Genomic DNA, 24,694 nt, shown 5'->3' with positions numbered 1-24,694 from the left:
GACGGAGCATCCCTGCATTCCATCCTGTGGACAGGGTGCACAGTGGACATGGGGGGCTGTGCAGGGGACCCCAGGGTGCCACCAAGGCTGGCACAGCCAGGACAGGGTGGTCAGCCAGGTCCTCACTGCCCGCTGCCAGGTGCTATGTCCTTGGTACCCAGGTGGGGATGTCATAGCTGGGGGTGGCTGTGGGGACCACGGTGTCCCCAGGAGTTGAAGGGGGGATTTGGGGTGGCCCCACTGCTCCCGGCACCCCCAGGGAGCTCTGCCCCACTCATGGTGGATGTGACAATAGAATAAAACCACACGTGCTTCGCTTTGCTGAATCCCAACTTTTTAATGCCTGTAACAATCCTCCGGGCACCACGTGGTGACAGCAGCCGGTGGCACCCGATTCCCCCACGGGAAGGAGCCGCTGTCCCCAGCACAGAAACAACACTCCAGCACCACCCGCATCCCCCCACGGCAGTCACAACTATCCCACTCAGGGCAAATCCCCACTGGCAGCAGCTCCACATCATCTCCTGCTGGCTGCAGCAGCCACCCTCTGGGGAGAAGGTTCTGGCAGCAGGTTTGTGTCCCCAGCAGTGCCACTGCCCCACAGGTGACACCCAGAGCTTGGTGGCTCCACAGCCCCGCACTCAAGGTGATCCCACGGGGCCATACAGACCTATGGCACAGCTGCAGGGAACAGTGGCCAGGCCGGGCCAGTGACAGCCCCAGTGAGCCCCGGCCCCTCTCAAGGGCACCAGCGGGTCACTGCCTGGGAGGGGTGTCCCCGAGGAAGGCTCGCCCCGCGCCGGCTGACACCATGTGCACCGCATCCTCCAGCTCGTAGAAAGCCTGGAACAGGTCCGGCGAGGTGGCCTGGCACTCCAGGTACCGCCGCAGCGTGGCCAGGCTCCTCCAGACCTCCCGCTCCGAGGGGCAGGGCGGCACGGCCGCCAGCTCGCCCGCGTCCTCGCCCTCCGCCGTGCCCTCGTCCCCGTCCGCCTCCGCCGGGTCCCTGTCGCGCTGCAGCTGCTCCCGGCTGAGCAGCCCCGGTGCCGAGGTGAGGGACACGGCGTCGGCGCTGGCGTCGGGGGTGAAGCCGGCGGCGCGGAAGCAGCTGGCGATGAGCCCCGGGTGAACGTCGCCCCAGGCTTGGGCCAGCATGTGCAGCACATCCAGCAGGCTGGGCTGGCCCGCGCCGCGCTCCGCCGGCAGCCACCGCAGCAGCCGGCGCCGGTAGTGGCTCTTGAGGTCGCTGGCGATGCCGCGGTCCAGGGGCTGGGCCAGGGCGGTGGCCGGAGGGACAAAGACCATCCTGACGTTGGACAGCTGGAGGTAGGGGTGCGCCTCGTGCTTGGCCAGCAGGAGGAGGACGCTCTTGCCCTGCCGCCGCTTGCCCTCGTTGAACTCCCGCAGCCACTCGGCGAAGAGCGGGGCGGTCAGGCCGGCCAGGCTGCCGGCGCGGTAGCTCCACGGCATCTGCTCCAGGTTGACGCCTCGCAGGCAGCGTGGCCGGGGGCTGTGCCCCACCGCCCGCAGCGGCACCTTCTCGGAGCCGCTGGCGTTGGCGCACAGCAGCAGCAGCAGCCGCTCGCCGGGGCTCTCGCCCTTGCCGGGGCCGCCGGCCGGGAGCAGCACCGCGGTCTCCCCGCAGGCGAAGATCTCGGCGGGCGCGTAGCTGCGGAGGAGCCCGGGCAGCACCGTGCCGGCCCAGTGCTCCGCCGTGGGCTGCTCCGCGTCCCCTTTCTCCGCCGGAGGCTTCTTGCCGGCGAGGCCGTGGCGAGCGCCCAGGCGAGCCAGCCAGCCACCGCTGGGCTCGGGATCGGGCCGGGCCGGGTGCCTGGCCCTGAGCTGCAGCAGCGGGCGGCCCACGGGCAGCTCGGCGGTGCGGACACCCTCCACCCAGCGCAGCAGCGCGGCCTCCAGCGCCGCGTCCTTCCCCTCCCGCTTGCGCTTGCGGTCGGGGTCGCCGTTTCGGTGCCACTCGCTCAGGATCCGCTCCTTGTTCTTGATGATGCGGCAGATCTGGGGCTGCGACACCCCGAAGCGCTTGGCCAGCTCGCTCTGCGACACCTTGGGGCCCTCCAGCATCTCCAGCACACGCACCTTCTCGGTCAGCGACAGCTCCTTCCGCTCCTTCCGCGGCGCTGCCGTCGTTCCCTCCGCCGTGCCTGGGGAGCGCCCGGGGCAAGGGCCGGGGCGGTGGGGGCTGCCCGTGGCCCCCAGCCCCGCCGGTTCGGCGAGGCCTCTCCCGCAGCGGCCGCAGCCGTAGCCGAGCTCCGCGCCGCGCCCCAGCCGGTGCCGCACCAGGTCCGGCTTGTGCCCGATGCCTCGGCCGCACTCGGCACAATCCAGCGGCCGCTCCCCGGGCCGGCACTGGCGGCTCTCGAAGGCGGGGGGTGCGGCGATGAACCCCCCGTTACCGGCACCGGGATTCGGCTCCGGCTCGAGGACGCCGCAGTAGCTGCAGCCCCGCTCCCGCAGCGGGACGAGGAAGTCGGCGGGGCCGGCGTGGCGGGCCGGGGGGGAGCAGGGCGGTGGGGACACCCCGTCCTCGCTCTTCACCTCCTTGCCCTGCCAGTTCCCTGTGGAGACAGGAGCGCGCTGGGGAGCGGCCGCCGCACCGGGAATCCCGCGGGACCGAGTCCCCGGTTCGGCGGGACCCGGCCCAGCGCCCGACTCCCGTTCCTGTCCCAAGCTGGCCACGATCCCGCCTGTGCCCGTGTCCCGCTCACCCTGGGAGGGGCCGGCGGGTGCCGCATGTGCCCGGGGGCTCTGGTGCTCGCCGTAAGGCCCCGCTGCCGCCGCCACCTCCTCGTCCCCTCGCTCCACCTCGGCCAGGATGTCGGGTTTGGTGATGGCGTAACCTGTCACAGAGACAAGAGGAGGGACAGACAGTGATGCCACCGGCGGGGCCAGTGGAGATGCTACCAGTGATGATATCGGGCAAACAGGCCAGGGAATGGCTGCCCGCGGCGATGGGTACAGGCAGCCGGTGCGCTCCCGTGGTGACCCCAGAGCCACCCCGTCACCTCCTGCTCCCGGCCACGACCGGCAGCGCCAGGACCGGTGCCGGGCCAGCCCCGGTGCCTCACCCAGGTCGACGGGATGCTGGCGGTCCTCCTTCATGTCACCTGCACCGTCCCGGTCCTCGGAAAACGCGGCTACAGCTGCTCCCGGTGCTGCTCCCGCCGAGGCCTCAGCAACGCCAGGGATGGCGGTGATTGAGCGATGCCGCACCGGGATGACGCCGGGCGGCGGGACGCGGCGTCAGCGCTGCCCGTGGGGCCGGTGGCGGGGCCGCCGAGCCGCGGTGGGCCGCGGTGGCGTTTCCGCACCTGTTCCCGTTCCCGTCCCGCTCCCCTCCCGCCCGCCCGGTCCCGCCCGGCCCCGCCGCCGCCCCCGCCTCGCGCGGCCCCGCTACCGGCGGCGGGAGCGCGCGTGACGCCGGGCCCCGCCCCCTCGGCGCTCCGCCCCCCTATTGGCTGTGCCACCGCCCAATGGGCGCGCGGTCCGCCCGCCGCCGGGGGGCGCTGTGGCGCTGGGCGCTGCCGCCGCCGCTCCCAGCGCGCCCCGCGCTCTCGGCATGGCCGCTCCGCCCCGCCGCTGCTGAGCCGCCGCCGCCGCCCGGCCCCGCCGCCGCACCGCCCGCGCCGCCGCCCCGCACCGCCCGCGCCGCCCCCCGCGCCATGGCCGACTGGGCCCCCGCTGAGGTAAGCGCCGCCGCCTACCCCCGCCTCCCCCGCCGGCCGCCGCCCCCCGGCCCGGCCCCGCGTCCCGCCCCCCCCGCGGGCTGCGGGCGCGTCCCCGCGCTCACCGGCGCGTTCTCCCCTCAGGAGCTGGAGTGCATGATGGAGCCCCAGGAGCTGGGCCTGGAGCAGCCGCTGCCCGCCCCCGAGCAGGGCCCCGGCGGCGAGGCCGAGCTGCCGGCCGCCGAGATCTCCCTCACGCTGGTCACCGAGATCCAGGCCGTGGACAGGAAGGTGGACACCCAGGCCGCCCAGCTGATGAACCTGGAGGGCAGGATGAGGATGGCGGAGACGAAGCTGATCGGCTGCGAGAAGACGGCGGTGGAGTTCGGGAACCAGCTGGAGAGCAAGTGGACGGCGCTGGGCACGCTCATCCAGGAGTACGGGCAGCTGCAGAAGCGGCTGGAGAACATGGAGAACCTGCTGAAGAACAGGAACTTCTGGATCCTGCGGCTGCCCCCCGGCGCCAAAGGGGAAGTCCCCAAGGTAACGGTGCTCCCTGCTGTAAAACGGGGCTGTTCTGCACATGCTGGGCTCAGAGCTGAGCTCACAGCCCCATATGCTGAGCTCACAGGCCCATGCCCTGTACAGCCCCATATTCTGCATTGGCAGCCCTATATCCTGTGCCCTGACAGCCCCATCTCCTGTGCCCTGACAGCCCCATCTCCTGTGCACTGGCAGCCCTATATCCTGTACTGGCAGCCCCATCTCCTGTACTCACACCCCCATATCCTGACTGGCAGCCCCATATCCTGTACTTGCATCCCCATATCCTGCACTGGCAGCCCCATATCCTGCACTGTCAGGCCCATATCCTGCACTGACAGCCTGATCCCTGCACTCACAGCCCCATCTGGGGCAGCTGCAGTGCTGAGAGCAGTTCGTGGCTCTGCCACAACGCTGTTTACCCTTCAGCACTCAGAAGCACCAGCACAGGTCCTGCTGTGTTGGTGATGCTCTGCTTGTGCACGTGTGATCTGGGAGGGATGTGACAAATTCCTGTGTTTGGATCACGTGGAATTTTGCAGCTCAGCCCTGTGTAACTGGGAAGGCTTGGGAACATCCCCAGAGGCTGTTCAGAGGTGTTGAGCAGCAAAATGTGTAAAAAAGGAGGTGAAAAGGAGTCTGTGGCAGACGCTGTGCACAGGGCACTGCCTGTGGTGGGAGGAGGCTGAGCAGGGGGAGGTGACAGGCGGGTGACAGGGGAAATCCCTGTCTCATCCCTTGAGGGATGAGACATGTGGGAAGGAGCAGATGTTCCTGCCTGGGACTGTCCTACACAACACTTGAGGAGTTTGAGTGGGAAAACTGAATGAGAAAACATCTCCAGGTGTTTCCTTAAATGAGAAACAAACCCCGTGGTGCTGCTCCTTGCAGGTCCCCGTGGCCTTCAACGATGCCTCGTTTAACTTCTCTGAGGAGGAGTGGAAGAGCCTCAACGAGTGGCAGAAGGAGCTCTACAGGCACATCATGAAAGGGAACTACGAGGCCGTCATCTCCATGGGTAACGACGGGCCAGGGTTTGCCCTCAGCCTCCTGGCACTGAGTTTTCCTGGGAACTGGTGGATGGGAGCTGCTCTGTGTCCTGCAGGATCAGCGAGGGGGTGGTGTGAAGGGTGTCATGAGTGTCACCACAGAGATAGTGGCTCCCTGATGGTCCCTGTGACCATCCAGCCCAGTGAGTGCTGGGATTGTGAGGAGGAGGAGGAGGAGGAGGGGAAGTGAGAGGACCCTCAATCCAAGCAAAGCTGGGGGAGAGGGAAGTTCCTTTGTCACGCCAAGGTCCACAGATCCACTGCTCTGGGTGCCTCAGCCCCCTGGCTGCTGAGGGCAGCAGAGGGTGCCCTGCCTCTGAGGTTCCTTCCAGCCCTTTCCATGGGGAGCTGTGCAGACTTCCCTTTCTTCTCCCATGAGGGAGAAGTGACATTTTCCTGGGTGCTCTGTCCAGCCCCAGGGAGCGCGTCCTGCTCGAGGTGCTGCTGGGGCAGAGCTGGGGAGGAGCAGCAGCTGAGGGTGAGCTCTGCCTCCTGCTTTCCCCTCAGCAGCTCAGGGCAGCGCATTCCCAGCCAAAGGAACGCGCTCCGCTCGCTCCTGCCAGTCCTGGCTGCAGGAATTCCCTCTGGGGAACACGTTGCCTTCACAACATGTTCCAGAAATGACCTTGCCTTGGCTGGGCCGGGGGTGGGAGCGCAGATGCTGTCCCTGGTAGCCAGAGACTTCCCTGTGCCCAGTCCAGGCTCATCTGCCTCCCAGCCATCCAGCTCTGCCCAGTCCTTTTCTGCTTATTTTTCTTTTTTTTTCCCCATTTATATCTTCAGACAGAGGTTTCCTGCAGTCCTTATGTGCCAGGGAGAAAGGTGAAGAGTAACCACAGCCCCCATTCTCCTCTTTTCAAACCCATCCCATGTCCTGCTCCTGAGGTGCAGGAGTGCAACTGTCCTGCTGCAGGGGATCTGGGGATCTGAGCCTGGAGCTTAGAGAAATGTATCTGTGCTTCATCCCAAGGTTTCCCTTGAGAAACGAGGTTTAGGGCTTTGGCTCCTGTGTAAGGCAAACGGATCCACCGGAGCAGAGGTGGGAATTTAACCCCCAGGGCCTCCCACATGTCTGGAAGTGAAGTTTTCTGCTCTCCAGCCGAGCAGAGATGGTGATTGTCCCCGTTCCCCCACCAAAATCCGCGAGCAGCCCGTGACTCGGACGAGTGGGACGGAGCGGTCCTGGCTGGAGGGAACCGCACGGGGAGGGCAGTGCTGGCAGCTCTGGTGCTGCCCCCGAGCTGAAGTCCCCATTGTAATGGATCCGCGGACCTTAGCGGAGAGGAGAAGACAGGAGAGCCTGCAGGTAAGCCTGGGTGCCTTTCCTTCCTGTCCTCCTCACCTGAGCAGAGTGTGCTCCTGCATCCATGCAAGGTGAGCAGGGCAGAGGGTGAGAGCAGCTTCCTAAGCCTCTCTCTGAGGTTCATTTCCCAGCAAAGGAAGGTTGGTGGGCAAAGGCTGCAGAGTCGCTCTCCCACCAGGGCAGGGGAAACATCCTCATCCTCTTTTTACGTGCAGACGCTGCCATTTCCAAACCTGAGCTGCTGACACGGATTGAGCAGGGAGAGGATCCCAACACTGAGGATCAGGAGGACTCTGAGGGAGGAGAGACCCCCATGGACCCCAGCACTGGTGAGCCACGGGGTTCCTGGGACTCAGGGGGAGGTGGAGGCAGATGTGGGGCTGTTCTGTTTTGTCAGCTCTCTCCTCAGGTACAGGGGGCTTTGCTTTCCTGCTTGTCTCCCACCTGAGGCATCCATCACTCCTGGAATCCTCTGGAGCAGCTGGAAGGTTGGGGTGTGACTCCTGCTCTTTTCTCTTGCAGAGTTTTTCTTCCCTGGGCCTGATGACAGCTCGTGGGGTAAATATGAAGAGGCTCTGGCTGAAAGCCACGAAGGCTCTGAGGAAGAGGAGAACATGGAGGTCCCTGGTACATGTGAGTGCACTGAGCTGCTTTGGGAAGTGTCCCTTGTCTAGACGTGGTTTTGGCTTCCCAGCCTCATTCCCAGGAGCAGCTTAGCTTTTCTGGATTGTGCTTTTCCAGAATTTCAGGAAGTTGCTTTGAGTCACGATTTATACCATGGGAGATCCTTCAGCCTCAGGCACTGGGCAAGCCCAGGAGGAAAAAAAGCTTTTTCCCTTTTCCTCTGGTTTTTTGGCCTTTATCCTAACCCACAAGTTCTTAAAGATGTGTCCTGCTTCAGGAACCCTCTTTCTTCGTCTGGTTACCTATCTATAGCCAAATTATGTGTATAATATTATATTGCAATATAATTGAAGGCAGGAAGTTGCTGGAGTATGTCCAGACAAGGAAATGGAGCTGGGGAAGGGTCTGGAACATCAGGATCAGCTGAGGGAGCTGGGAAAGAGGCTCAGCCTGGAGAAAAGGAGGCTCAGGGGGAATCTTCTGGCTCTGCACAACTCCTTGACAGGAGGGGACAGCCAGGGGGGTCAGGCTCTGCTCCCAGGGAACAGGGACAGGAGGAGAGGGAACGGCTTCAGGCTGTGCCAGAGAGGGTCAGTTTGGAAATTGGGAAAAATTCTTCCCCAAAAGGGTCTGTTATGCATTGGGAGTGCCCAGAGCACTGGTGAAGTGCCCATCCCTGGAGAGATGTAACATCCCTGTGGATGTGGCACTTGGGGACACGATCAGGGGTGGCCTTGGCAGTGCTGGGGGATGGTTGGACTCGATGATTTCCGAGGCCTTTTAAAACCTCAGTAATTCCAAGATTCCAGGTTAGATCCCTCTGGCCTTGCCTGTATCCCAGCACAGAGCAGGTGCTCCCAGCTGGACTCACAGCCTTGGCAGTGCCAGGCTGCACACACCACCCGTGTCCCAAGGGAGGAGCTGTGTAAATAACAGCCCAGTCCTTGCCCGCCCAAATGACACGAGTGTCTCTGCTCTGCCAGACGAACAGCCGTGCGATGAGGAAGGCTCCGAGAGCCTGGAGCTTTCCAGGTCCTTGACAGGAAAGTGGGAAGAGGTTTTCTCCAAGCCAGAGGAGGAGATGCAGTCGAGCAGCAAGAGCCAGAGCGGGTCGGCCCCGCCGCAGCGAACGGCGACGGGCAACGGGCTGAGGCGCTCGGTGCGCCGCGGGAGAGACTTGGCCAGGAAGGAGCCCGAGGAGGCGGCGGCCGACAAGGGGCCCTACATCTGCTGTGAGTGCGGGGAGAGCTTCCTGGACAAGCAGCTCTTCGCCACCCACCAGAAGGCGCACTCCAGCGAGGAGGCCTGCACGTCCCTGGAGCGCGGCGAGAGCTTCCGGCAGAAATCCAAAGCCAAGGGCCAGGGCCCCTCCCGCTCCAAAGCGTCCAAGCGCCCCGACGGGGAGAAGAGCTCGGGATTCAAGTACGGCTTCGTCAGGCACCAGGTGAACAACATGGTGGAGAGGCCCTACACCTGCTCCCAGTGCAAGGAGAGCTTCAGCCTGGAAGTGAGTCTGATCCTGCACCAGAAGCTGCACACGGGGAAGGGCGACGGGCCGCTGACGTGCACCTACTGCGGGAAGGACTTCCGAGACCTCTCCAAAGCCATCCGCCACCAGCGCATCCACACCGGGGAGAGGCCCTACCAGTGCACCGAGTGCGGCAAGAGCTTCATCCGGCGGGACCACCTGCTCAAGCACTGGCGGGTGCACACCGGGGAGACCCCCTACCAGTGCCCCGTCTGCGGGAAGCACTTCCGCTACAAAGAGTCCCTGAATTGCCACCAGAAAATCCACTCGCGCAACCCGCGGCCCGGGGAGGATTCCCAGCACGGCCTGGGCTCGGCGGGCACCCAAACTGACCATTTCTGCATGAAGAAAGAGACTAAGCAGTAGCCGTGGTGGGGCCGGGGCAGGAGGGCTCGCGGTGACCGTGACGGTCCGGCAGGTGGACGTGCAGCATGATGGCAGGTGACTTGTATCGCAGCTAATCCATGTGGTCATGCTACGAAGCCCGCTTTGGTGAAGCATCCAAGGAATTCCTCTTAAAGACTCTGCTCGGCCGGCCCAGGCAGCTCTGGGACCCCGCGGGGTTCCCGTGGCACTTCCACCGCGGCGCAGGCCCCGTGCTCGCTGTTCCCTACGCAGGGTTGGATTCTGCCCGTAGAGAATAATCCCGAGCGATTCTCTGGGGTCCGTATTTAGCAGGTGTTCCCCCACCTATCTTTGTGCATATTCAGGAGTGACAAGCTTTCGCTTTCTTTTTTCCACTCGTTTCACTGCAAGGCTGGAAGCGCGAGGAGGGAGGGAGGGAAGGAAGGCGCCGTTCCCAGCCGGCCGCTCCCGCTGCGTCGCCACGTCCCGAAAAGGCTGCGAGGCCAGGACCGGGATGAAGGCAAGAGAGGCGAGGCAGAGAGGTGGTCGGGCACGACGCGGGATTTGTGGAAGGCGGAAAAGCGGAGAGGAGAGCGTGGCAAAGAGCGGGGTGAGATAAAGCAGGTGCAGGAGAAGGGGCTGAGGACATTGGAGCAGGAGGAGTCGGGAAGGGCAGCGTTTGGAGGCACGAGGAGGACACGTCTCCGTTCTTTTGAAGGGTGTCACTGGCACCAGCCGGGCTGTGGTTCCCCTCTGGCCGAGGGAACGGCGCCGCTGGGCCGACACACGGACTCCTGGCAATGAAGGTGATTTTATTATTATTTTTTAATTGGGTTTGGTCTCACTCAGGTAAGTCAGACGAGTGAAAGCAGCTTCTCCTAACCCCTGTAAAGAGCTGTTTGGTTTTTAGTTAACCTAGAAGTAGTCTGTTATTATTATTATTAATTATTATTATTATTATTAATTATGATGATGATAATACTACAAGGAAAGGTGTGACACTATATTTCACAGTTGCTCTAAAACACTTCCATGTATGCGATAACCGCCCGGAGTTTTCCAGCCGTTTGTGTAAATATTGGATGACTTCTGGAGCTGTTGGTGTTGTTCTGAGGTGGCTGTAAGTGGTGTCTCTTTGCTCTGTATCGTCAGCTGCTGGTTTGTGACCGTGTTTTGTAATAACTTTTGTAAAGTCTGTCAATACAGTGTTTCCATTCTGAATTCCGTGTCAGCCCTTCGCCTGTACCTGCAGCTCCCTCATCCTGCTCCTGGCTGTTGGTCAGGAGCTTTTCCAGGTCACTGTGGAACAGGTGGACAGCACAAGCCAAGCTGAGCTGGAGAGCCAGGCCTGGCTTTAAATGAGGCTGCTCTGGGGTTTGGGTTTGTGCTCCAGGAGCCAGCCTGTGCCACACACAGATGGGGCTGTGGACAGCTGGGGAATCCTTGGATCTGTGGTGGGATGGAACTGGGACATCCCACACCCAGGACGAAGGAAAGGGAGAAGCACTGGTGGCTGTGGCCACCTTGGAGCTGGGATCATGGCATCAGAGAATGGCCTGGGTTGGAAGGGACCTCACAGGGTGCCCAGCTGGTGCCACACACTTTGGGTTTTTAACTTCCAGGCTCCCTCTCAGCCCAGCATTCCCCAGGCTCTTCCCTGCCAGAGCCCAGGACATGGAGACAGTTCCCCCTCCCCACCAGAGGCCCAACGAGCCCCAGGGGTTGCTCTGAACTGGGACCTGGTGTGGGAGTGGGACAGGGCAGCCCCTAGGTCAGAGCCACCGTGGGGATGTGGCACTTGGGGTCCACAGAGCCTGAGGAGTGCCAGAGTCCCTCAGGAATCCTGACCCGTGCTGTGTGCCTGGGGAGATGGAATGAGGGACCCCAGGGAATCCCCCCAGGCTCTGAGTGACCCCAGGGAATCCCCCCATGCTCTGAGGGACCCCAGTGAATCCCTCATGCTCTGAGTGACCCCAGGGAATCCCCCACACTCTGGGTGAATCTCCCCAGGCTCTGAGGGACCCCAGTGAATTCCCCCAGGCTCTGAGGGACCCCAGGGAATCCCCCACACTCTGGGTGAGCCTGGGTGAATCCCCCCAGGCTCTGGAGCTGCTCTGTGGAATGGGAGCTACCCCATGCAGGCACGGAGATGCTGGAGATGGGACTGGGGATATGGGATGGGATGGGACAGGGCAGATGGGATATGGTGGGATACAGTGGAACAGGATGAATGGAATGAAATGGGATGGAACTGGACGAGACAAGATGTAGGAGGGATAGGGTGGGACTGGATGGGACAAGAGTGGACACACAGCACGGAAGGGGATGGAATGGGATGGGACAGGATGGGATCAGTGTGTATGGAGTAGGATGGGGTGGGGGGTGGGACAGGAGGGCACGGATGGGACAGGGCGTGGTGGGATAGACAGAATGGGGCGGGACGAGACAGGATGGAGTGGGAGAGAATAGGAAGGGATGATGTGAGACGGGATGGGATGGGACAGGACAGGACGCGCTGCGCTGCTGCGGTCGGGAGGCGAGAGGAGCGGAGGGGTCGCTCCGTTCCCAGGGCGCCGCCGCCTCCGGCCGCCATTTCCGAGCCCGCAGGGAGGGGCGGCGGGACCCGACGGGCGGGGCCGCCCCGGGGCCTCCACAGGGACCCCTGGTCCCTCCCCTGTCCCCGCATGTCGCACCGAGTCTCTCCCGCCTGCCCCTCCCGTCACATCCCTGCACCTTCCCAGTTACCCCCCAGTGCCCCCAGTGCCCCCTGGCTCCTCGGGCAATGCCACCATCGCCATCGCGCCCAGTGCCGCCAGCCCCGTCAGATCCCAAATCTCTCGGTTCTCCGCCGTGCCCCCCCGTCCCCGCCGTGCCCCCCGGTCCCCGCAGTCCCCCGCAGTCCCCGGCCGGGCGGTGCCGTGAGGGGGCCCCGACGGGGCGGGGCGCTGATGCCGTCGGCCCGCCAGGGGGCGCTGTGCGGCGCGCGGCCGCCCCGCTCCGCCCCGCTCGGCGCGCGGTCCGGCGGCGGCAGCGCCCCCTGGCGGCGCGGCGGGGCAGCGGCGCGGCCGGAGCGCCGGACCCGGACCCGGACCCGGAGCCGCGCTCGGTGTCGGAGCCGCCGCCGCCCCCGCCCCGCCGCCTCCGCCCGCTAGGCCCGCGCCGCCCCCGCCCCGCCCCCGCCGCGCCGCGCCGCCGCGCCGCCCCGCGCCCAGCCCGATGCCCGGCGGCGGGCGGAGGTGAAGCAGCGAGCGGGCGCTGGATCCTCCCGGCCGCGGCCCCCGGGGCCCCGGGCACGGAACAAAGGGCCATGGCCGAGGGGGCCCCCGCTCAGGTAAAAGGCGCCCGCCCGCCGCGGGGCCGGGCCCGGCGCGCACCGCCCGCCCGCGCCTCGCGGGCCGCACGTCGGGGCTCGCGGGCCGCGCCGTCGGGGCCGCGGCGGGCGGGGGGGGCGGCGGGCGGCGGGCGCTGTCAGCGCGCGGGGCCGCGGCCGCTCCCCAGGGGCCACGGGCGGGGACGGGACGGGCGGCCCCGGGGGGGCGGCGGCGCCGCGCCGAGCACGCCCGGGCCTCCGCGGCCGGCGGCGCCCGCGCTGCCGTCGGGGCCGGGCCTGCCCGGCCGCCGCGCCCCCCCTCCCTCCCCGCCTCGCCGCCGGGCCCTGCGGCCCCCCGGGACCGGCCCGCCGCCGCTCCCCCCTCCCGTGTCACCGCCCGGTCCCCATGGCGACGGGGCGCCCGCAGCCCCCCGGGTGTCCCCTCGCCGTGCCCATGGCAACGGGGCTCGGCCGGCCCGTGTCACCCCCCCACCTCCCCCCTCCTTGTCACCTCCCGGCCCCGCGCTGTCACCTCCCCCCCGCCCCCGCCGCGGCCGGTGCTGCCCGTCCCGTGGGGCCGGCACGGGGCGGTGTAAGCGGCTTAGCGGGGACACGGGGACGTCCCCGCCGCCCCGCGCAGCGCTGGGCCCTGCAGCGGCCATCCCCCGCATGGCCCCGGGATGTCCCCATCCCCCGGGGCAGCCCTGTCGCAGCGGGAGGCGGAGCGGGTCTCTATCACCCCGGGAGGGTCCCTATCCCCCCGGGGGATGCATCCCCAGCCTGACCCCGCGCCCTTGTGTCCGCAGGCGCCGGAGCCGGTGCGGCCGCCGCGCTGCCCCTCGCCCCTGCGGCCAGCGGCCGGCCCCGAGCGCACCTCGGAGCGGGAGACGCAGACGGCAGAGCTGTCCCTGACCGTGGTGGCGGCCGTGCAGGCGGTGGAACGGAAGGTGGATTCCCACTCCACCCGCCTGCTCGACCTGGAGGGTCGGACGGGGATGGCGGAGAAGAAGCTGATCGATTGTGAGAAGACGGCGGCGGAGCTGGGGAACCAGCTGGAGAGCAAGTGCGCGGCGCTGGGCACCCTCATCCAGGAGTACGGGCTGCTCCAGCGGCGCCTGGAGAACATGGAGAACCTGCTGAAGAACAGGAACTTCTGGATCCTGCGGCTGCCCCCGGGCAGGAAGGGGGAAGTCCCCAAGGTAACGGTGCTGGGCACTACACCCGAAATGCTCCTGGAGGGCAGGACGGGGTGGGTGAGCGGGGACAGCCCCAGCACAGGTGCCTCTCTCGCCACTGCAGCTTCCCAGCTCATCCCCTGCTGGGACTAAAATACAGTGGGACAGAGGCCTGGGAGGACATCCTGGTACTCAGGCCAGAGGTTTCAGTTCTGCTCCACTGCGCTGCACAGCCCCGGGGCCGTTGACTCTTTTTTTGTCCCATTTATTTTTACCACCATTTGAAGAGAACCTGCAGATTTTGTGGTTCTTTAATTTTGACCACCTTGATGCTGCAGAGTCTCCCAGGCCAGGGAAGGAGCTGCTGCTGCAGGGAAGGGGGAAGCTTTGGGATTCAGGAAGGCAGATGAGCTGGCTGAGCTCTGGAAAGAGCCCACCATCAATATTCAGTTCCTACTTGAATTTCACAACCTTCCCGCTAAAAGAGGGTGCACAAATGAGAACATGTAGGACATGGGAGTGGGGGTATCTCTGGAGAGAGCAGAGAGGATGAGCAAAAGGGGGTTCAGACCCTTCATTAAGTGCAGTTCAGGGACAGAACTGGAGTGCTGCATTCCCTCTGAAGAGCTCCACTCCAGCATGGCGCAGTGTGCACATCCTGAATTTTTCCTTAGGAGTTATTCCTTGGCTAACAAGCTGGGAAGCTGTGGATGGTGGGCACACAGTAACCAGGGATTTTTGGGAGCCCTCTGGGCCTAGGTAGATTTCTCCCTGGAGTTCTGGAGTAATTGAATCCGGGAGTTACGTCACCTCATCAATAGGGATGAGTCCAGCCCAGCTCCTGGGTTTTCTCTCCCTTACAGTCCCCCAAGCCTGATCACCCTGCAGAGAGCAGGGACTGAGAGGAAGAGCTCGGGGTCTTTGGGAAAATCCCAGTCTGGATTCATCACTAGGAGCCATCCCTTCAGTTGAATCCTTTATTCCCAAAGAAACACTCGCCCAGGAGCTGTTTTAAATGTAAAAAGCAGCTCATTGATGACCTTGAAGGAGATGAAGCCTGGCTGTGTCCAGCTCCTGCTCGAACCCCTGTTGGATTTGCAGGTGCCGGTGACCTTTGATGACGTGTCCGTGTACTTCAATGACAAGGAGTGGGAGAAGCTGGAGGAGTGGCAGAAGGAGCTGTACAAGAACGTGATGAAGGGGAACTACGAGTCTCTGATCTCCCTGGGTAAATACAGGGGTGTCCTCGCCCTGCTGAGGGGCAGGAGGCTCCTTCTGCCTCCTCCTTGGAGATCCCCTTGGATGACACCCAAATGTCCCATTTTAAAGGCTTAAAAACACAGGAGGATGTTTTTAGCCTGGGTTTATTCCAGCTCATGCTGTGCTGGTGTTCTGGCTGGGTGAGAGATGCCCTGTGGGCAGGTGGGCTGGAGACTTCCCAAACCTTTTCCAGCCACAGCTATGCCATCAAAAACCATGACCCTGCATCTTGTGGGTCGGCAGTGGGTACCAGCCCATGCCCCCCTTCAGAGGATTTTGCACCTGTGGATGTTGCTGAGTGTCCTCACATGTCCCCCACACGCTGGAAGCCAATATTAGATTCCCAGTGCAGTAATCCCTCTCTCCCACCCCTCTGTCTCTCAACAGACTATGCAATTTCCAAACCTGGTGTTTTGTCTCAGATCGAGCAAGGGGAGGAATCGCGGGGCAGGAACGAGCAGGACCTGGAGGAGAGTGAGATCATTACTGATGCCACGGCAGGTGAGGTGGCACCTGGGCACCAGGGCAGCCCTGGTTGTGTTCCCAGGAGCTGCTCATGCCAAGGCTGCAGCAGATGCTGCTGGGAGCTGTGGCTGATGTGGTTTGTCAGGAGAAGCCTTGCCAAGGAATGGGATAAATTTGCCTGATGGGAAGTTTGATGTCCAGGTACAGCTCAACATAGAAACCAGGGCAAGCAGAGCCTGGAGAGTTGGGCACTGAGAGCCCTTCCCAGCAAGGGAAGCATCTGCAACCAGACCAGATCCTCAGGGAGCCAGTGTGCCCAGCAAGGAAGGAGAATTGGGCCCCACTGGGAGAGCCCATCCTCCCAGAAAATCCTCTCCACCCTCTCTATGTGGATGGTGCCTGGGTTTATCCTTGGAGCATTCTCCCAGGCAGGGAAGCCTGGTCCCATGCTGTGTGCAGGGAGATGGGATTCTGAGGGGCAGGACTGGGCTGGGAATGGGTCCCAGTGACCCCGAGGCCCAGAGTGACTCCTGCTCTGTGATAAGAGGGCTGAGAAGGACGTAAGGAGGTGGCCTGGAAGAGATGGTGGCATCTCCAGTCACCATCCCTGATTGCAGGCTGTGGATGTGGGGTCACACCAACACCCTGCTTGTGCTTTCCATCACAAAATTGGAATTAATTTCCACTGGGAAGAGGAAGATGAGGGGCCCGCATGGAGCTGCAGCTGGGGGATGTGGGGTGGCTCAGGGGTGCTGAGCTGTGGCACCAAGGCCCCAGAGGGAGTTCCCTGTGCCTGCAGAGAGTCCTGGGCTGGAGCTGGGAGCGAAGCAGGGATGGGTGAAGGGCAGGGGCTGAAGGGGGAGCAGAAGAGGCTCTGCTGGAGCCAGCGGGGATTGCTGGGAGCAGGATCATCCTGGCTCCTGGGAGTGATGGCAGGGACTCTGTCGCTGCAGCTGGAATAAGGGTTGTGATCAAAACGGAGGAGCTCCTTCCTGAAGACAGCCCCGAGAACCCCGAGCTGCACGGCATGTCGGGGCAGTCCGAGGGCAGCTTCCAGAGCCCGGATGAGGAGGCAGCCTGTGAGAGCCCCTACGGCTCCGTGTCCCCACCCAGGGACATCCCAGGGACCAGCCTGGGGGACTCCTCCGAGTACGGAGCCGACTACAACGAGATCCAGAGGGTCATCGTTCACCACGGGAGCTGCACAGGTGAGACCTCAGGACACGGCTCTGCACACCTGAAGGGAGGCACCAGGGCTGTGGTGGCTTAGGAGAAGGTGAGGAAGGGGTTGGATGGACAGGAGGAGTTAAATCCCCTCCAGAATCAGCACCAGAAGGAAAGTTTCTGGCTGCAGCAGCTGCCAAGAGTGGGTCTGGTCAGGCCTTGAGCTTGGAGGAGCACATCCATGATGGACACTTGGTGGACTCTGAGGGCTCCTGTCCTGCTCAGGAGCACAGCAAGCACTGGCCCAGTCCTCTGAGTCTGGGAAAAACCCTGGTTACCCACAGAGATCAATGGAAGATGTGTTTGAGGCACATGAGACACATCTGTGAGCCTCAGTGAGCCCTGTTCCCAAAGCCCCACTGTGGCAGAGGGCAGGACGTTGGGGTGAGGTGTGGAGGAGTAGGAGTGGATGGTTACACACTGGACACTGCTGCAGGAATGTGGGAGGTCCTGCAGGTTGCCAAGTGTGGGAGTTGCTCAGGGCAGCTCCACAGGATAGGGAAGAATGTGGCTGGAGCTCTGTGATTTGTGAGCTGCCAGGAGGGAAGGATGAGGTGATTTGTGGAGAGATGAGATGATGGCACCAAGTGTGTCATGGGTAGAATTCTGCCAGTGGAGTGGCAGATACAGCCAAGTCCTACAGAGGTGCTGTAAAGGTGGGGATGGGAGAGCAGGGAGATGAGGTGAGAGGTTGGGAATGGAGGTTCCCCTTCTCCTGATGGCTTTGTGGTGGTGAAACACAAACCAAGACACGGAGAGTTGGGCTCCTGAGGGCCTCAACTGCGTCTTGTGGGTCTTGTGGTCTGCTCAGGGCTTCGTGAGGGAAACCAGCCAAGCCACCAGTGGGGCTGGAGCTGGTTCTTGTCTGAGAGCCACTGCCTCTGCCAGGGTGCAGGGCCCAGCTGGTTGGGCTGGGCAGGAGCTGTGGCTGTGCTGGCCAGGATGGGGGGCTGAGGGGACAGGGAGAAGGATCTGGGTTTTCCCCTCCCTCAGAGGGATGAGTGCCATGGCTTTGACCACTCCCATTCCCATTGATTTCCTTCTCTTGGGAAAGTGTAGCTGCTCTTCCTGGGAGAGTATTTAGGCCTGGCTCATGGTGCAGTGTGGGCTGACACGAGGGATGCCCTGTGGGCCTTTCCTTGGGCTGTCCTGCTGTGTGTCCCTGGGATGGCTGCTGTCACCAAACAAAATTCTCAGTTTACTTCTGGCCTTGGTGACACAAAGGGGAGCCTGGCCTGCTGCCATCAATCCCACTGCCATTGCATCCCTCTGCCATTCCATCCCACTGCCATTCCATTCCTCTGCCATTCCATCCTGGTATTGATCCATCTCACAGCCATTCCATCCCACTGCCATTCCATCCCATGGCCATTCCATCCCACTGTTGATCCATCCCTCTGTTGATCCATCCCTCTGTTGATCCATCCCACTGTAGATCCATCCCACTGCCATTCCATCCTGCTATTGATCCACCCCACTGCCATTCCATCCCTCTGTTGATCCATCCCGTGCTGGGTGCTCTGGGAAGGACAGGGGTGGGTTTCTCACCCCACCACATCACAGTGAGGCTGAGGGAAGGGACAGTCCCTGGCAGGCTGTGCTGTCCCCAGTGCTGTTCCTGTCCAGCTGTGCCGTGCCAGGAGTTGCTGTAGCCCAGTGAAACGGCAGCAGATGGAGCTGCTCTGAAATCACTCGGCCACCCGAGCCCTGGTGAACCCACGGTGCTTTTATCCCCCACATCCTGCAGCAGCACAAAGTTGCCAAACCTTTCATCAGGCAGTCAGAGCACAGCCCCCAGAGCAGCCTGCCCAGGGGTGGTTTGTCTGAGCTCTGTGTTTGGGGGGCCATGGCCCATCCCAGCGCTCCAGCTCCAGCTGCAGCCAGCTCGTGTCCGGGTGGTCGGGCAGAGCAGGAGCAGGAGCCCGTGCCGGGGTTTCTGTAGCACCCAGAGGTGCAAGAGGCCACCTCGCTCCACCCAACGACCCTAACACCGTTTGGTTTCCCCCTCAGAGGATGGGATCGTGATCAAGACGGAGGAGGAGGAGGAGGAGGAGGACGACCCCGACGCGCTGGAGCCGTGCGCCATGTTCTCGGGCCGCAGCGAGCCGCCGGCGTTCCCCGGCCACGAGGCCGGGCTGGGCTGCGAGGCGCAGTGCAGCTCCAAGGCGCAGCCCCGCAGCCTGGCCCGCGTCAGGAAGCCGTCGGCCTGCGAGAGGGACTCCGGGGACATGAAGCCGGCCGGCGGCCAGCAGCGCAACCGCACGCGGGAGAGACCGTACATCTGCCCCGAGTGCGGCAAGAGCTTCATGCTCAAGATCAACTTCATGATCCACCAGCGCAACCACCTCAAGGAAGGGCCCTACGAGTGCCACGAGTGCGACCTCAGCTTCCGCAACAAGCAGCAGTTCCTGCTGCACCAGCGCAGCCACACGCGCCGCGGCGTGGGGGTCCCGCGGCGCCCCGAGCACGGCCTCAAGCCCCCGGCGCGGCCCCCGCCCCCGGGCAAGCCCTACAAGTGCTCCGAGTGCGAGAGCAGCTTCAGCCACAAGTCGAGCCTCAGCAAACACCAGATCACCCACGTCGGGGAGCGGCCCTTCACCTGCGGCGAGTGCCGCCGGAGCTTCCGCCTGCAGATCAGCCTGCTCATGCACCAGAGGATCCACGCCGGCAAGAACGAGATGGCCTTCCTGTGCCCCCAGTGCGGCAAGAACTTCACCCGGCCCTCCCACCTGCTGCGGCACCAGCGGACTCACACCGGCGAGCGGCCCTACCAGTGCAGCCAGTGCGAGAAGACCTTCAGCGAGAAGTCCAAGCTCACCAACCATTACCGCATCCACACGCGGGAGCGCCCGCACGCCTGCGCCGTCTGCGGGAAGGGCTTCATCCGCAAGCATCACCTCCTGGAGCACCAGCGCATCCACACGGGCGAGCGGCCCTACCACTGCACCGAGTGCGGCAAGAACTTCACGCAGAAGCATCACCTCCTGGAGCACCAGCGGGCGCACACCGGCGAGCGGCCCTACCCCTGCACCGAGTGCACCAAGTGCTTCCGCTACAAGCAGTCGCTCAAGTACCACCTGAGGACGCACATGGGAGAGTGAGGGGCTGCCGAGGCTTCCTCTCCTCCCTCCCTCCCTCCATCCCTCCCTCCTCGTCCTCCTTCTCCTCCACTGATCTCTCCCACCCTTCCCTCCATCCATCTCCCCCCACCCCGGCTCAGGGCATGGACATCAAAGGAAGCTTTGTGTGGTAGCGCCGCTGGTCTGGTGGAGACTCGGCCGATTGGAAATAAATTAATGAATTAAAGCAAGCAACGCGCGGCAAAATTAAAAGATTAAATATATATATAAAATTAACAGAAGCAGCTGATTTAGGGGGAATCCTCACCAACAAGCAAACAAACCACCAACAAAAGAAACCTGTACACAGGGTGTTTTGCCGGAGTAGGACTCGTAACTGCTTTTTAAATCTACTGTTTGGTTTTTTTAAAATAAATGTGGAGGAACTTTTTGTTTGATAAGCAACCTTAGGATGGGCAAGATTTTATTTTTTGTTTTGTTTTTTTGATCATTTGTTTGTTTTGGTTGGTGTTCTTTTTTTGTTTTTTTTTTTTTTTTGTTAACTGCTCTGTAGGCTGATTCTGGCACAGTCACTTTTTGTCCAGGAGCTCTGTGGAGGCGCTGCCTCGTCCGGGTTGGATGCGACAGGAGGAGCTCCAGCCGGGGGGAGGTGAGTAATTAACAGATGCAGCTAATGAGGAAGTTGTGCGTGTGTGTAGATTGGAAGCGCTGATAGGTGCCTGCCCGGCTCGCGGGGCTGTGATGCACTCCTGAATTATACAATAGAATAAAATTCTAGTTGCAGTAAAAGACCCTTTTTCTGGTAGGACCCCTCTGCAGGGCTCCTCCAAACACTCATTCCTAGCACTCAGTCCTCCCACGGGGAGCTGGCCCTGCCACCACCCAGGGCACTGGGGTGCTGTGGGGCTGGCATGGGGTGCTGTGGGGTCAGCAGGGACTGAGAGCAGCACCTCGTGTTGAACTGCTCTGCTGTGCACTGACTGTGCTCTCCTCAATGGCAGGAGCAGCAGAATTCCTGCCAAGGAAAGACCTCCCTGCTCCTGGGCACCTGCTGCTGGGGTGGGTGGGACAGGATCCATCATCTCACTGCTGTTGCTCTGAGCTCCTGTTTGTACCAGCTCAGTTCCCAGCTTGTCCTGGCTGCAGCTCCTGAGGCTGGGCTGTGGTGGTGACACCAGCTGGGGCCAGGGTGGTGACACCAGCTGGGGCAGTGGTGGTGACACCAGCTCCCCAGAGCACACCAGGCTCCTTCCCAACACTGGCACATCTCCTGTTGGACAGTGGCATCCATGAACAGAGCCATGATGGGAGAAGTTGTTGGGACTTGTTAATGCAGAACCAAAGTCCTCATCCAGGACTTTCCTGGTGTATGAATCCTTTCTAAGTTGGGATTTATGGTCTCTTCTGTGCTAGAAAGTGCCAGAGGGCAGCACAGCCAGCTGAGAGCCACCAGCTGGTCACCACTGTGGGTAGGAGCATTTTGGGGCTGCCAGGGCAGGCTCCTGCCAAGGTTCCTGCCTTCCCACTGCTGGGGTGGTGTGTGCAGCTCCCTGGAAGAAGTTTGAGGTTTTGGGTGAGGGCATGCTGTCTGACAGGAAATGATACTTCCATCTCTGGAAGCTGGCCAGGCTGGATGAGGCTTTGAGCAACCTGGGATAGTGGAAGGTGTTCCTGCCCTTCCAGGGAGGTGGAACAAAATGAGCTTGGATGTCCCACCCTACCCAAACAATCCTGGGATTCTGTGGGAAGTGCTGTGGTGGGGCTGGTGCCCTGGGAGGGAGGTGTGGGGGAGGACAGGAGGCCTGTGCAGCCCTGTGTCCTTCAGCAGCCTCCCTCCATCCCCCTCAGCAGGACTAAATGCAATTATGAGGAAGAAGCAAATGAAAAGCAGAACTGATTCTGCTTCTGAGCAGTTCATGCCCATCACACTGCCAGCGACATGGACCTGACAGAATCCTTTTTTCTTCCTAAAAATGGGCAAGTTCAGCTTTTTATTGGCAAAAGAAAAAGCTGAGGTGCCTGTGCTGGCCTGGCTGCCCCTGCTGTGCTCTGTGTCACCGTCCCCCACACAGCAGCTCCTGCCCCCCGAGCTGCTCCTCACCTGCCACACCGGCTCTGACAGCCTCGGTCACTGGACACTGCCAGGATTTAACAACATCCTGGTGACCTTCAGCAGCTCAAATGTCACCAACTCATCTGCAGAGACAGCTCCCGAGCCAGTGGGACAACACAGCCACGCTGGCCCTGAGTGAAGGTGGCAGTGACTCTGAAAACCACAGTGGTGACAATTAACAGCATTGTCCCATGGTGGGACACTGACTGAGCAGCTCCTGTCCCTGCAGCGTGGGCCAGTGACACTCAGCCAGCCCTCCCTGGGGTGCTGGAAGAACTGGACACAGATGCACCCAGAAAGCAGCTCCAGGAACAGGGGATGAGCAGGAGCCACCACTGTCCCCGCCTGGGTGTGAGATGGGCAGTGCAGCCCCAGGCAGCACCCCAGATGTGGGGGGACAGCAGGCTGTCACCCTGGGGTGCTGCAGGGACAGGGGGCAGTCACAGCTGCAGGGCCTGGGACCCACAAGGCAGAGGAGATGACAGAAGGGTGGCAGGGACACTCAGCAGGGCACAGCCAGGGCAGGGCAGCACCTGCCTGGAGAAGGATTTGTTCGACTGTTTTATGGTGGCAGGGGGTGGATGGAGCCCCCAAAACACTCCTTGGACCCAGCTGGCAGCACTTGAGGGTGGAGGAGGAGCAGAACCAAGGGCTGAATACGGGGCTTGGTTTTGGGCATCCAGCACCCACCACCCAGGGCAGCAGCACAGAAGGGACAGTGTGAAAAAGGCAGCTCGGGGGGCTCTGCTGCTCTCTCTGAGAGTGAAGGAGACACTGGGAAAGATCCCAGGGCAAGGCCTGGCTGGGGAAGGGATTTCCGCTCGCCAGGGCTGAGCCAGGGCGAAGCTCCCGGACGCTTTCCAGGTTATTAATGAGTAAATTAATTTAAGCATCCCGAGCATCCGCGGGCGCTGGCAGCATCGTGCCGGAGCGTGCCGGCTGTGCCCCGGGGGAAGGCTGGGATGAAAACTGGGATGAAGGCTGGGATGAAATCTGAGATGAAGGCTGGGATGAAGGCTGGGATGAAGGCTCGCACTCACACTGATCCCAGCCCTCCCTTTCTGCGGCCGCCGCTCCATCCCCGCTCGCGTGGGCTGCCCACGGGCACACACAGCACACACACGGCCCCGTGCCCGTGTCCCCCCGGGGTTTTCCTGCTCCTTCCTCCCCTGGTTCCACACACACACACACACACACACGGACACGGTGTGTGTATTGTGAGATGCAGGCACAGGAATATACACGGGGAGAGACGGGGACACACAGACGCACGTGTAGTGACATGGATGCAAACACACGTGTGTGTAATTCATGGATGCGCACACACGTGTGTGTAATGACATGGTAGCACACAAACTCACACCCCCAACCCGTTCCCGGCGCCTCAGCCCCGCCCGTTCCCGTCGAGCTGCGGTCCGATCCCACCCCATCCCGTTGGGAGCTGCGGGCTCGGGGAGGGGCTGGGCTGGGCACAGAGCAGGGTCCGCTCCGTGCATGGGCTGGAGCTTCTCCGGGGACAGACAGGGTCCCCTCTGGGCACGGTTTGTGTCCTCCTGTCCGCTGGGCTCCCTTCATGGACAGTCTGGGTACGGCTGTGGGTCCCCTCCGTGCATGGCTGGGTCTCTGAGCACCTCTGGTTCCCCTGCACACACAGGTTGGGGTGGGTACCTGGCTGGGTCGCTGTCTTGGTTCGGTTTGGGGTCCTGTATCCCACCCTGCTGGGGCTCCTGGTTCTCCCATTGCTGGCCCCAGCCCACCCAGGAGCCTCTCACTGCTCACCCCTCTGTGTCCCTTGTGCCCCAGATGTCACCAGACAGGGGTTCTCCCCCACAATGTGAGCTGGGGTCTCAGGAGATAACTCAGAGCATGAAGAGTTTTTTAATAATCCAGCAAATTTATGGAGCGTGTCTGAGTCCCTGCTACTGTTGCTGCAAACCTCTTCCCAGAAATCCTGCTTCCAATGCTGAAAGTTGTTTTTTCTAATTAAAAAGCAATTCTTAAAAATTCAACAAACTCCAGGGTTTCCACATGAAGTTATTCCAGAAGTGTTTCTGGCCATAAGCCTGGCTAAAGTGAGTTTGGGGAGGTGGGTGCTGTCTCTGAGCTCAAAACCCATCCCAGGCACTCAGGGGTCACCCCCAGTGAGTCCCCAGACTGGGATTGCCTCCACAGGGCTTTTTTAGTGGTATCATCTCCTTCCTGAAAATGCCACTCCAAAATTACAAATTTTTTTTTTTTTCTAATCCAGAAGACACTCCAGAGCAACCTGCTTTTTCTACAGCAACAGAAAGAAAGATTGAAGCCCAAAGGAGACCAGAAAAGTCGTGATCTGTGCTGTGCTGAGATGAGCCAGCTGGTTGTGGCCATCAGCCCAAATCAAAGGTAAAGCTCTGCTGGCTCCTTGCTGTGCTTGGCTGCCAGGGGGAAATCCTCACTGCCTGGGGCTCAGGAGCAAACACCTGCTCCAGATGGGAACCATCCCCAAGGTGGGCTTTGCTGGAGCTGGGGCTCCACACCTGGGGAGCAGGAAAGGTGCCACAGGAGAGACACTCATGCACCTTCCCTTCCTTCTTCCAGTGAACCTGCAGAGGTAGCCTGGGAAAGGGGTAAGTTTGTGGGGCTGATGAGCACAACTGAGGGGGAAAACCTTTCCAGGATGAGTTTCCTCATGTCCTTGGTGCAGAGGTAGGCTTACACCACATCTAAACCCAGCATCTGTCTGGAATTGAGTCCTGTTGTTTTGACTGGGCCTGTTATAAAAATGCCAGGCAGCACCAGGGATGCTGTCCTGTGACACCAGGCGAGGCCAGGACAGCAGCAGAGGGGCTGTACATGTTTTTAGCTGGCATTTAGGCATGATCAGAGGTGCTTTTGCAGGTGCTCAGGGCCCACACGATGCAGCATCGCTGAGCTGAGGTCTGGCTGGCACCATTTGTGCTGAGGCCACTCTCCACACTCTCAGTTTTTGGGATGATGCACTTGAGCACAGGAC

The 24,694-nt window shown here is 61.9% G+C and overlaps 2 protein-coding genes across 3 annotated transcripts in view; one reads left to right on the top strand and one right to left on the bottom strand.

Moving 5' to 3' along the window:
* LOC117000643 overlaps positions 1 to 20,019 on the top strand; it is a 32,215-nt gene extending 12,196 nt beyond the window's left edge. The window contains exons 16-32 of the mRNA XM_033068492.1: positions 832 to 1,782; positions 1,898 to 2,104; positions 2,218 to 2,778; positions 2,870 to 3,304; positions 3,657 to 3,704; positions 3,828 to 4,226; positions 5,118 to 5,244; positions 6,794 to 6,907; positions 7,101 to 7,211; positions 8,186 to 9,092; positions 9,441 to 9,872; positions 11,817 to 11,895; positions 12,991 to 13,584; positions 14,662 to 14,788; positions 15,208 to 15,321; positions 16,239 to 16,493; positions 18,520 to 20,019. Of these exons, the coding sequence (XP_032924383.1) occupies positions 832 to 1,782; positions 1,898 to 2,104; positions 2,218 to 2,778; positions 2,870 to 3,304; positions 3,657 to 3,704; positions 3,828 to 4,226; positions 5,118 to 5,244; positions 6,794 to 6,907; positions 7,101 to 7,211; positions 8,186 to 9,092; positions 9,441 to 9,872; positions 11,817 to 11,895; positions 12,991 to 13,584; positions 14,662 to 14,788; positions 15,208 to 15,321; positions 16,239 to 16,493; positions 18,520 to 19,610 (6,552 nt within the window). The 3' untranslated portion in view covers positions 19,611 to 20,019. The remainder of the gene's footprint in view (positions 1 to 831; positions 1,783 to 1,897; positions 2,105 to 2,217; positions 2,779 to 2,869; positions 3,305 to 3,656; positions 3,705 to 3,827; positions 4,227 to 5,117; positions 5,245 to 6,793; positions 6,908 to 7,100; positions 7,212 to 8,185; positions 9,093 to 9,440; positions 9,873 to 11,816; positions 11,896 to 12,990; positions 13,585 to 14,661; positions 14,789 to 15,207; positions 15,322 to 16,238; positions 16,494 to 18,519) is intronic.
* LOC116994088 (tigger transposable element-derived protein 3-like) lies at positions 313 to 3,291 on the bottom strand. Of its 2 annotated transcripts, XM_033055531.1 has the most exons (3): positions 3,087 to 3,291; positions 2,727 to 2,858; positions 313 to 2,576 (listed from the first exon to the last, which is right to left on the bottom strand). In XM_033055531.1, exons 1-3 carry the CDS (start codon positions 3,118 to 3,120, stop codon positions 757 to 759), a joined length of 1,986 nt encoding a protein of 661 aa, XP_032911422.1. In that variant the 5' UTR covers positions 3,121 to 3,291; the 3' UTR covers positions 313 to 756. The 2 variants fall into 2 exon arrangements, with proteins under 2 accessions (XP_032911422.1, XP_032911414.1); XM_033055523.1 differs by having other exon boundaries at positions 313 to 2,858.
* Positions 20,020 to 24,694: the final 4,675 nt, after the last annotated feature.

Source organism: Catharus ustulatus, chromosome 1 (genome assembly GCF_009819885.2).
Source record: "Catharus ustulatus isolate bCatUst1 chromosome 1, bCatUst1.pri.v2, whole genome shotgun sequence".
Classification (NCBI taxonomy): Eukaryota; Metazoa; Chordata; class Aves; order Passeriformes; family Turdidae; genus Catharus; species Catharus ustulatus.
The sequence above is the reverse complement of the archived record's forward strand: the minus strand, read 5'-3'. Positions and strand labels throughout refer to the sequence as shown.